Raw genomic sequence first — 12984 nt, forward strand, 5'->3', positions numbered from 1 at the left:
AGAAGAAAATACACATGGAACAATAAAAGACAGTGAAATTCAAACTAAGGCAATCTAAATGAATATGAACTTAATATCAATAAGAGTATTATAAAATATAAACTTGATCACATGACTATAAAAAGCTTTTACAAATATTCTCCTTGTTTTAGAAACTAAGTATAAGACACAATCTCAAAAGCATGAAAATCTCTATGAAAATAAACCCGTACCATTAATTTCAAAATGTATATGTAATAGCATAGAAATCCTATGTAACCTCTGAACTGATACTATTACTCTGAGTGAATTCAGAACACTTTTGATTCCGATATCTAAAATCCCCAATACTCATATCAATATCTTGCTGTTTACTTCTACATTTCTGTAAAATGTATACCCTTCCATGGCAAAAGAAGCGGAGTCTTGAACTATGTTGATGATTGTCATTCTTATAAGTTTTTCTTCTTTAACCCCTCTATATTGTCTGTCAGTGTTTTCACCATACAAATGCTTTATAAGATTACTAATTAAAGACAAAAGCAGGTTAGCAAAATTATGAACAAAACGAGCATATCTGGAATTTAAAGGGTTTTCTAAGGTTGTCTCAGAAGCACAGCCAGGCTGGGGAAGGGCTGAGCCTGAAGCTGCAAATGTAGTTAGAGAAAGTTGTGCATGAGCATTAGATCTCTGAACTTCCCAGGCCCAGGAAGCAATGGGCTTGGCCATGGGAGGAGTAGAGGGTGGGGTCTGGAGAGGAGGGGAGGGACCAGTGCAATTAGAATCAGACTTGATTTTGAACTCAGGCCTGGATTCCTCTTCCCCCACTTTGCCTCCAGGTGCTAGGGGATTAAAAGCTTCTAGAGGGTGGGTCATTGCCTCCAGGCATGCAAAATTAAAGCAACAATTAGTGTTAGAACTGGGAAAAGCTGCGGGAATCTCTTCAGGTTTCTCTGAAAAAGCATGGTTGGGAGAGGGAGAGATATTTCCTTGTGTGAGTAAGTTGCTGGCTCTTTTAACAAAAATAAAAAGAAAAATAGAAAATCCACAAAAACAAAGCATTAACATGATCTTATCTCCCATTTGTCTGGTTAAACAGACTAAAATCAAAAATAGGGTAATTAGGGAGTTTAAAAGGTCCATTCGAAAAAATTTAAAGGGAAAACACAGCCAGTACGCCAGTACTTAGCAGTTTAAAGGGTAAGGGAAATTTCTTACCCAACCAGAAGATCAGAAGAAGACTGAGGTTTAGCTTTCCTCTTCGTGGTCAGCCATCTGTTAAGGGCTAAAATTCTAGCTAGTCTGTCTAAAATATCTAATGAGTGGTTGCCAATAAATTATAAGCTTTAGCAAGAGTTAGACTTTTAAGCATTTATTAAGGAGAATAAGAATTTGGTAAAGAGAAAGGCCTAGATTCCTATCTATTTAAAGGGAGAGCACATTTCTAGCTCCCCTCTCCACCCGAGTCCAGAGGAAAGAGCGAGAGACCGAGCGCCAGTCTCTTCCTTCCTCCTCCCACTAGCCCGCGTCACTTCCTGACTCCTGGTCTTGCCCTCAAAGACCTTCGCTTCATGGGCAGAACTCTTCTACAGTAAGTCTCCAGCAGGTGGCGTCATTCCAATCGTTACAGTGGATAAGAAGAATGGGCCCAGAAAGGACAGTAGATATGGAAGAACAAAGGAAAGAAGGGGAAAGAAAGGGTAAGAAGAAAAGATATGAGCAGTTAGGTGGAGCAGTGGATAAATCACTGGCCCTGGATTTAGGAGGACCTGAGTTCAAATGCAGCCTCAGACACTTGACACTTACTAGCTCTGTGAGCCTGGGCAAGTCACTTAACCCTCATTGCCCTGCTTTAAAAAAGAAAAAAAAAGAAATGATGAAAAACCGGAAAGGAGGAAAGAAGGGAGTCAGGAAGCCCTTCCGTGTGCTAAGTTGGATAAGTTCTTGAAAACTCCTGAAACAAGAGTTAGAGGAATATAGTTTGAGAATGCTGAAAGAAATGAAAGAATCCTATGTGGCAGGACTTCATAAATTGTTTAGACTTTACTGAGTGGGAAATGACCCCTGAGAAAGATGCTCTCATCAAATGATAAACTTGATGAAATCTGAATAACATCAAAGTTTCATCAGCAGCTCCTAAGAAAGATGGATTGAAAGAGGGGCAAATTGGAGACAAAAAGACAATTTAGGAACACTTTAATGCAGTTTCATTTCTACAACAAACTGAGAGAAAGGATGTTGCTGAGGGAGATGGAGATTATGGGGCTTGAGCAGCACTCAGTTTGCCTGAACAATAGGGAAACAAAAAGATATTTCCCCTAGAAATATTCCAGGGAAACATGTTATCTGATCATATTTGAGTTCATATATAATTCTGCTCCTCCATACATATATCCTAGATGAATCTAACTGTCTTCTGGTTTGAACTTGAAAGAGAAGGAGGATTGAATATTTTGGTTTGGAGATGCCTGACTTTAATAATATCAAGGTAAAAGCAAGAGTAGAAGGCAGGAAGAAATTGAGAAGAAGACGAGGGAGAGTAAGAAGATGGAAAGGGAGGGGACATTTGAAGTAGAAACTTGAGTGGCAAGGGAAAAGGTAGGAGGGACAGAAGTTAGAGAAGAGGAAAAAGGGGAGAGGAGGGGAAAAGAAAGTGGCACAGGTTGGGGAAGGGGGAAGGTGATGTGGTGGAGGATGGGTAGAACTGAAATATTACTTTGATGCTCCTTCAAGTATATACAGAAAAGTGGTGATGGAGAGAGACACATTAGTCCTGAATTGCCCTTTTACTTAATGTAGCTGTCATTCAGTGGTATTCAGATATGCAAACAAATAAAAATGAGATAGAATGACATGTCTTGTTTCTCACAGGAGACATTGTGCTTATGCAAACAACTTTCTGTTAAGGGAAATTTTCCAGGCCACTAATTGGAGAAGGGAAGAAGAAGGGAATAAGCATTTATAGAGTAACTACTATGTGCTACTGAGTACTTTACAAATATTATCTCATTTGATCCTCACAACTCTGCCAGGTATGTACTGTTATCACCATATACATTTTAACACCATCAGCTGAAGCAACTGAGGCAATCAGAAGTTAAATTAATTGCCCAGGGTCATGGAGGTGTAGTAAGTGTCTCAGGCCAGATTTCAACTGAGGTCTTCTTAATCCTAGGAATAGCACTTGATACACTGCATCACCTAGCTGACCCCTCATTCCAATGTCATGAAGGCTCGGCACCTCTCAAAATTGGCATGAAAGTAGTATCATTTCATGAGTACTCATAAGGATTGCTTTCTCATTTCCCAAAGGTTACTGACTAGTCAGAGAACAGGAAGGTATTCTTGTCATATAACATAACAATTTACATTGCTTCATGTGTTATTTCATTCATACCAGAATTCCTTCTAAAGACAAAGATCACAAAACATTTAATTAAGCATGACCATTTTCTGTGTTTCTTGTCTATACCATTCTAAGAGGTGAGCATGGGGAGATGTAGCAATCATGCTAGGGGGATTCTTTGATGTTTCATGTTTGTTTTTTAATGAAGCTAGTTCACAGCCTATCTACATTTTTTACTCACATACTTACAAGAAACCAGGCTTTCCTTTGTAATAACTTGTGTATATGTTGTTACAATCTAATCACATCCACAAAGCAATATTCTATGGGCTCTAGGATATATTCATGTTCAAGACGACATGGCTATTTTCAAGATGAAATCTTTTTTCCCCATTTATTTAGAATTTGATCCCCCCCCAATGACATATAAACACAGTTTCAATGTCCATTTTATAAATTGGGTATTCCAAATTCTCTTCCTCCCTCCCTCCCCATCACCCCTTTACAAATTCAAGCAATTCATTATAAGTTACACATCTGTAGTCATGCAAAACATTTCAACATTAGTCAGGTTGTAAAACATACAAAAAAGCTTAAGAAAGAGAAACTAAAAAAAATACGTTCCAATCTGCATTCTGACATCATCAGTTTTTACTCTGGAGATAGATCACATTTTTTTATAATTCCTTCAGAGTTGTCTTGGATCATTGCATTGCTGAGAATAGCCAAGTTATCCACACCTGATCATCTTACAATATTGCTGTTACTTTGTATACAGTACATTTCACTTTGCATCAACTCATGGAAGTCGTTCCAGGTTTTTATGAGAGCATTCCACTCATCCTTTCACAGTTACTATTGCTACCTGTATTTCCCTTCTTTACACTCCCTTCCCATGTCATTTACTCTATTCTCTATCTCCTTTCACCCTATCCTTCTCCAAAGGTCTTTTGCTTCTGACTTCCCTCCTTTTCCCCAATCTTCCCTCCCTTCTATCCCCTCCCCCACAGCTTATCCCCTTCCTCTCCTACTTTCCTGCAGGGTAAAATATATTACTATACCCAACCAAATGTGTATGTATTTCTCTCTTTGAACCAATTCTGATGACAGTAAGATTCGCTTAATCCCCAGCATCTACCTCATCTAACCCTCCATTGGATAAGCTTTTACTTGCTTCTTTTATGTGAGATACTTTACCCCCAATTCCACCACTCCCTTTCTTTTTCACCCAGTATATTCCTCTCTCACCTCTTAATTTTATTTTTTAAAGATATCCCTTCATATTCAACCCACACCTGTGCCCTCTGTCTAAATATATTCCATCTAGCTGCCCTAATAATGACAAAGTTCTTATTACTTATAAGTATCATCTTCCCATGGAGAAATGTAAACACCTTAAGCTTTTAATATCTGTTATGGTTTATTTTTTCCTATTTACCTGTTTATGTTTCTTTAGAGCCTTGTTTTTGAAAGTCAAATTTTCTATTCAGCTCAGATCTTTTCATCAAGAATGAATGAAGGGGGGCAGCTAGGTGGCTCAGTGGATAGAGCACCAGTCCTGGAGTCAGGAGTACCTGAGTTCAAATCCAGCCTCAGACACTTAACACTTACTAGCTGTGTGACCTTGGGCAAATCACTTAACCCCAATTGCCTCACTAAATTAAAAAAAAAAGAATGAACGAAGGGGGACAGCTAGGTGGTGAAGTGGATAGAGCACTTGCCTTGGATTCAGGAGAACCTGAGTTCAAACCCCGCCTCAGACACTTGACACTTACTAGCTGTGTGACCCTGGGCAAGTCACTTAAACCTCAATGCGCGCGCGCGTGCGCGCGCACACACACACACACACACACATACAGAATGAATGAAAATCCTCTCTTTCATTAAATTCCCATTTTCTTCCCTGAAGGATTATACATGTTTTGCTGAGTAGATGATTCCTAGTTGTAATGCCAGTTCCTTTGCCCACTGGAATATCATATTCCAAGTGCTCTGATTCCTTAATGTATAATCTAATAGATCTTGTGTTGTCCTGATTGTGGCTCCACAATACTTGAATTGTCTTTCTGGATGCTTGCAATAGTTTCTCCTTGACCTGAGAGCTCTAGAATTGGGCTATAATATTCCTGAGAGTTTTCATTTTAAGATCTAATTCAGGAGGGGATTGAGGGATTCTTTCACTTTCCATTTTACCTTCTTATTCCAAAATATCAGGACAATTTTCTCTGGCAGTTTCTGAGAAGATGATGTCTAGGCTCTTTTTTTTTTTTTATCATGCATTTCAGGTAGTCCAATAATTTTCAAATTCTCTCTCCTGGATCTATTTTCCAAGTTAGTTGTTTTTCCAATGAGATATTTCACAATACCTTCTATTTTTTTCAGTCTTTTGGTTTTGCTTTATTGTCTCTTGATTTCTTATAAAGTCATTAGGTTCCATTTTCTTAAACCTAAATTTTAATGAGTTATTTTCTTCAGAGACCTTTTGTACCTCCTTTTCATTTGGCCAATCTGGCTTTTCAAGACATTATTTTCCTAATTGGATTTTTGTATCTCTTTTACAATTTGTCCCATTCTGGTTTTCAATGTATAATTTTCTTCAGAATTTTTTGTGTCTCCTTTACCAAGCTGTTGGCATTTTTTCATGATTTTCTTGTATTACTTCCACTTCTCTTACTTTATTTTCAAAGTCACTTATGAGCACTTCTATGACATGAAACTAATTCATATTTTCTTGCTGAACTTCTAAGTTGTCTTTGGGTGAAAAAATAGTTTCACCCTGTCTTTTTGTGAGTTCTGTTGCTCCATCAATTGTTTTATGACATTATTTGAAGGCATTTGGAGGGATCTTGGGGGGAGCTCATGCAAGTCAAGGCTTTTCCTCCACCATCTTGGCTCCACCCTCCAAGGCCAATTCTTGCAAAAGAGAAGCATATCATAGAAGTCCTTTGTAGAGTTCAAGATGTAGAAAATTTTTTTCCCAATTGGTGATGTCTCCCAGAGGATACGGTATGTGAAAAAAATTGTCCTGAATGTTTCAATGCCTGAAATAATGAGGAATTTCTTATATGAGGTCAATAATGACTCAAAAAGTTTAGCATACAATCCACATGGTTATTCAAGAATAAAAGAACCACCTACATATATGTGTGCTTATATACAGAAAAAGCACATGTGTACACCTATGTATATATGTGTGCATATGCATACATGTATATATAACATGTTTCCATCTTAGAAATACACAGTATTTGTAAATTATATCCAATTCCATTTCCTATGGGAAGATAATAAAATTCTGCATTTGAATTGGCTTTGTAGAATATTGCTGAAGGTCTCAGTGAAGTATCTATGAGATGAGGTAGACTGGGTATTAATAAAAAGTGAATCACACATGTTGATACCTAGTATAAATAAGATAGACTTTATTCTCATTGCTGGTGATAGACATAGATAACTGTACTGAACATTTAAATATGAGTTCAAATGAATAGAAAGTCATTTTCAGTCACTTATCATTGATATTATTCTCATAGTAATTATATCATCGATTGCAATTTACTGATTATTACGATGACAGATAATGAGTGTTTCAGAGCTATTTTCTTCATCAGGAGAACAAGGAGAAAAGTAAGGCCGTAGAGCTCCTTGAAAGGCTAGGTTCAGGGGACTGAAGATAAGGGATCTCTCTGTAACATTGTAAAATGCTATATGTCCCTTTTCATAGTCAAGAAAAATACCCACCGAGTGAATAGGCTTGCTCTCATAAAAACCACTTTGTGAATTCCAGAGAAATAAATCATTCCCATTTTTGAATCCAACTAAGGTCCTTATATCCTTGGATAATAGGGAATGTGCCCCCTTTCTGCTGATTGAATCTTCACAGATTCCCAGTGTCCACTGTGTCTTATCTCCCACAACCACTTCCCAGTAGTGTCTGCCAGAGGTGAAAGTCTGGGCCCCCAGTACAGTAGGAGCAGTGTCAAATCTTTCTTCATTGTCAGGCAGATCCTGTGGGAAATTTGTATATGTGACAGTCTTCAAATCTTCAGACACGATGAGATGAGGATTGGCTGTTTCAGGATCTAGAGTTATATCCCCTATAGTAAAAGGAAAAAGGATAATTGGACTTGGGTTACAGATCATGGAGGTTAAAAAAAAGTCTCCTAATCCTGAGCAATGTCATACTGGGAGATACTAAGTCACAATACATTAGAGATTGTATAAGAAGAATAAAGGGAATTATCTTGACTCTGACACTTATACTTCAACAAACAACTTAGTTTTCCAGTGTCCTGGTTTTGTTGTAGGTAAAATATAGGTGTGATTAAAAAGGATACATTATGACCCTTCAAACATTATATTCAATATCCTATATTTTAAGGCCCATTTTACAAATGTTTAAAGTATCAACAATGATCAAGTAGAAATGTGTCAGGCCTTGGACGATAGATCTTATGTACTGGAAGGAGGTATTGCATAAGCATAGTGATTGAGAGTATTCACTAACATATTTGGGAAGTGTACACATTTGGCCCTTGGTAAAAATACCATTTTTGTACAAACCACTTTTTACAAAGACCAGCCACAGGAAGGATCCACTCTTTTCAATGCTTTCAGAGATCACTGACCTTGTGGAGCTTATACTCTATCAGAGAGGACTTGAGACATGCATGTATAGACATAATCAAGATGGCGCAAAATGCAGCACAATAAGCACATAAAATAATTACACATTTGGATGATAGGATAAAGGGAAGAACATGGCCAAGAAAGGAGGTGTATATGGAAAGATGAAGAAAATAAAGAATGAAGGAAAAGGGGTGTGAGAGAGTAGATAAGAGAGAGCCCTGCTTCTTAAATTGTGGGTTGGGATGCCATATTGGGTCACATAGCTGAATATGGGGTGGGGTCACAAAAATGTGGCAATAGTAAAAGGACATGCATACCTATTTTATATGTATATACTTGAGGTGGCATAAAAGTTTCCTGGGCAAAAAGGGGTTGCAAGTGGGAAAAGTTTAAGAAGCCCTGCAATAGAGGAAGGGAGGAGAGGAGAAAAAGAGGCAGAGGGTCAGGAAGCCCTATATACATACTGTACTGGATGACTACTTGAAAACCCCTGAAGCAGAATTAGAGGCAAGTAGTTTGAGAATATTGACAAAGAAAGAATGCATCTTGAATATCTGAAGTGTTTCCACATATATCAAATGGTCAAAGATGATAAAACACCTAACAATTCAAAGCTGGTAGTAAAATATGATAATGGGCACATTATTTCACTGCTCCTAGAGCTGTGAAAGGGTCCAACCCTTTAGGAAAATAGGAAAGGATCTCAGTAGTCATGTGCCTATAGAAATTATCTACATAGGGTAGCAGAGGCTGAGAAAAAGTCATTTGCTAGTAGCATACCCTAAGGAAATCTATTGCAAAGAATTATGGAAACTCCTGGGAATTTCCACAATGTCAATTGAAACTGACAATGAAACTTACTCTGGAAAGTCTTGAGCATATCTCTCAAGCCAGTGATGGGGCAGATGCTCCAGGTAGGGAAGGGAACCACTGGTTCTTGAAGTAGCAGCTCCTCATTCCTACAAACAGGACACACTTGGTTACATTTGTTCTACACAGACCTCCAGAGCCCTATCTGAATCAAATATTTCATTATGTCCCAGCAGAGTAGACCCCAGTTAGCCCCTTCAAACAATCAGACTTCCCCACAGATTCTGTATTTTTGTATTAGTTGAATGGAAACTTACCTTGCCAAGGTGTCTTTCATATCCTGAGGAGAAAAATAGAGAGATTTAGTGTTCCACTCTTTAGTCTATTTCTACAATATTGTCTTCCTCAGAGAGCCCAGGCACACCTCCACACAGTTTTCTCATTCCCTTAGAACTCCAGGAACATTACCATAGTTACATAACTTAAGTCTGTGCATAGAAGGAGCCTTTGGTTGTTTCTGATTAGCCTCATGGCTATGCCCCCTTCTGAAGATGGAGAGAAGTGCCTTTCTACCCTGCCCTTTTATCTTACTCCCTTACACAGCAGCTTTATTTGACTGGGTAAAACTTCTGCATACCCTGAATGAGAGAACAGCCACTGAAGAAGCTGGAAAAGGTTTGGCAGTCTGAAGGAATGGTAGATTAACACCCAGCATAGTTCATTAGAAAACAAATACATTTGGATGGGGGCAGCTAGGTGGCGCAGTGGATAAAGCACCGGCCCTGGATTCAGGAGTACCTGAGTTCAAATCCGGCCTCAGACACTTACTAGCTGTGTGACCCTGGGCAAGTCACTTAACCCCCATTGCCCTGCTAAAAGAAAAAAGAAGAAAAAAGAAAAATACATTTGGAGAATCCAATGAAAAGCCTGGAGTGATTCACTCTATCACATTCCCTTGATGGTCTGTAGGGGATGGGGCATGTTCCTTCTGCTCCTCATTTCTAAAGCAATAGAATATATCTGTTTCACACACTCACCTGGAGCATTTCCAAGGGAGCTTTGTCCAAATTCTCCTCTATTTTGAGCATACTTTGCTGCAGACTCTGGATTTGTTGTGAAAATCTGGCCTTCTTCTCCTCGAATTCTGCCAGGTTGTCTCTGCATTCCTGGTCCATTATTTTCATATATAGATATTCTTCATCCCATAAGAACTGGTGCATTTTCTCATATTCAAATTTAACTGTCTCTCTAAGTCCATGAATATTCTCCTGTACCAAAATAAATTAGGATAAAGGAAAGAATTGAAAAATCTGAGATGGAATGGGTTAATTGCCAATAATGGTGCTCCCCATTAAATACCATTGACACTTTAAGAACACTGGACTCTGATACCAGTCAGCTTTTCTGGCTGCTGGGCCCACATCTTGCATTGAAAGCCTTCTGACATATACAGTCTATTAAAGGACATTTTTAAAGGAGAAACTAATGTTGGAAGGATATAGAGAATAATACAGGAAAAGTCCTCAGAAATACACCAGAGATCATTTCCAAACTAAAGTTACTCAAATCCTGTGTGGAAACTATTTCTTCATACATATAATTTACATGAAAGCCAAGTTCTTCTACTATTATTTGGTGTTAAATTATTCCCCCAAAGAGTGATAATTTATTTCATTCTTTCATATAAATCTGTTCCTTTTCATGAAGAAAAACATACTATTCTATTATCATTTTCATCCTTAATGAATCCTTTTGAGAAAGGAGAAAGGCCTTCAAGGCCTCTCATCTTCCTTACCAAAAAGAACAGACACTGACCTTGTACTGTGCCTCTTTTTTTCTTGCAAGATCCAATGAAAATTTAAATTCTTCCACTTTACTCTGTAACATATTCCAGGTCTCCTGGAGCTTCTCCTACAAGAAAAACAAAACCTTAGTCAAACATCTGCTTTAGACCAAAAAGGATCATATGCTTTAGAATTTCTGACTAGTTAGATCTAGCATTTACATTACCCTTTTTTTTTTTTTAAATTTTAAGTGAGGCAATTGGGGTTAAGTGACTTGCCCAAGGTCACACAGCTGGTAAGTGTTAAGTGTCTGAGGTCGGATTTGAACTCAGGTACTCCTGACTCCAGGGCCGGTGCTCTTATCCACTGTGCCACCTAGCTGCCCCTACATTACCCTTTAAGGTTATCAAAGGTCTATATATTTTTTCCACTGGAACCTCACAAGAACCATAAAACTTACTGGCTATCATCATTGCTGCCATTTTAAAGATGAAAACACTGAGGCCAAGAAGGATCTGGAAGGCCAGTTAAAATAAGTGGGTTGTGTACTTGCCATTGAAGTCACAGGTGTGAGGCCCCTCATTTTCCCTTGTACCCATTAGGTTAAAAGTCAAGTGATATGTGAAACTGGGACAAAAATGAGTTAAATGAACAGAAACCATTTCTCCTCTGGGGTTGATTGAATGTGAGCAGACACTCTTACCCTGCATTCATCAGCAGCCTTATCCAAAGGAAGGACTTGGTGATCTTTGTGCTCTGTGGCTAATGAACAAGACTCACAGAGGGGTCTCTGGTCTTCCTCACAGAAGAGCTTCTCCTTTTCCAGATGTTGGTCACAGGTGGTCAGGCCCAGCATGCTCTGAAGCAAATAAGGTCTGATCATTTTGCCCCTGAGAGAAAGATTCTGCAGGTTCCTATTGGGCACCAACTTGCTGATTTGAATGACTTGTCTGCACTCTGGACAGTTTATTGTAGAATCAGCTCCATCCCTGCACTGGAGAAGACACTGTGAGCAAAAGCTATGACCACATTTGGCAATCACTGGGTCAGTGAAGTGGCCCAGGCAGATGGGGCAAATGAGGTCTGCTTTGAGGCTTTCAAGTAAGTCTTTGGCATCCATGTTCCTAGGCCTGGAAAGAAATAGAGAAAAGTTTGAGCAGCTCATTCCTGTGCTATCCAAGGCATCTCAGACCTTTTGTGCAGGTGGTGTTGCAGGGATTCAGAGGCAATAGAGGGCCTGCAACAGAAGTGGTGGTTCCATATCTACCATACATCCATTGTGGATCCCAAGTTTCAAGTCTGCTTTCATATAGAACCAATGAACCTAAGAGTCCTAGAAGTCAGACATCATGGGCTAAAGCAGAATCCACATGCAGCCTGTCTTACAGATGGAACTCATCCCTAATCATCTTGAAGTGTCAAAGAGCAGGCTTGGGTTGGCAGAGAGGAGAGCTTTTGTTGTTGTTGTCTTGTTCTTTGGTTTGTTCTTATAGGGCCAGTGTGTCCCCTAGGATGAAGGATCAGGAAAACTGATACACCCAGTGCCGAACCAGGTATCTTTCCTTCAAGGACCCTAGAGGATGGGGGTTCTCTCTGAATATTTGTTAGTCTCATTTTCTCTTCTTCTTATCCCAAACTTCAGGATCACCCTCTTCTGAAGAAAACATCTCTACTTCCTCTTAAATGTTACTGGAAATCTTTGGTTTGGCTTACCTTACTATTTTATTGGGTAGTTTAGGAATGACTGACCATATTTTAAAGGCTCAGTATAATTACATTTTGGATTAGATAATGTGATAACCAAGAAAGACAACCATGACTCATTATTTCTGCACCCCTAGTTTCCCCTCACCTCCAAAAACAGAACTTAAATGCAGGTATATTTTCTCCTCAGCCTCTAATTTTTGTCCCATGTTTAATTTATGATTCCTTTAATGATCTGAAAGGGTCTTTTTAAAAATGTTTGGGGGAAAAAAGTGTTTTTCCCACAAAAATCTTACCACTGATTTGGCCCTTCTCCAATATTCCTCTCAGGGTAAATAACACCAGCTCTTTTCCCTTGAACTCTGGCAGGAAAATGTTTTAGGACTGACTTGTTGGGGTCTTTTTATATCTTTTCCTTTGATTAGCCCCTCCCTCTGCTCCACCCACAAAAGGTGACAACACCTGGAGTTTGATAGTACTTCCCATATCTCTCTTTTGGCTGGGTTCTCACCTTTGTCTTTTTGCATAGTAATGAGTTTCCATTCACAATGGTGTTCACAGGCCAGAGAAGTCTTACTCCTAAATTCCAAGGGGAATTCTCTCTCTTCTATTACTTTTCAGATATTCCTCTCAGGAGAGTTAATGGTAGTTCCAACTGGTAAGTTTTTAGGACACTGTTGTTGGGGTCCTTAAGTTTCCCTTTATTCTGTCCCCCCCAAAATTAGAACTCCT

General features: G+C 38.9%; 1 protein-coding gene across 1 annotated transcript; it reads right to left on the reverse strand.

Annotated features, from left to right (window-relative positions):
• Positions 1 to 6880: 6880 nt before the first annotated feature.
• Positions 6881 to 11668, reverse strand: LOC122732174 (probable E3 ubiquitin-protein ligase TRIML1). The gene is made up of 6 exons (XM_043972306.1): positions 11252 to 11668; positions 10580 to 10675; positions 9802 to 10032; positions 9082 to 9104; positions 8816 to 8913; positions 6881 to 7422 (listed from the first exon to the last, which is right to left on the reverse strand). Exons 1-6 carry the CDS (start codon positions 11666 to 11668, stop codon positions 6881 to 6883), a joined length of 1407 nt encoding a protein of 468 aa, XP_043828241.1.
• Positions 11669 to 12984: the final 1316 nt, after the last annotated feature.

This window comes from Dromiciops gliroides, chromosome 6 (genome assembly GCF_019393635.1).
Source record: "Dromiciops gliroides isolate mDroGli1 chromosome 6, mDroGli1.pri, whole genome shotgun sequence".
NCBI lineage: Eukaryota > Metazoa > Chordata > Mammalia > Microbiotheria > Microbiotheriidae > Dromiciops > Dromiciops gliroides.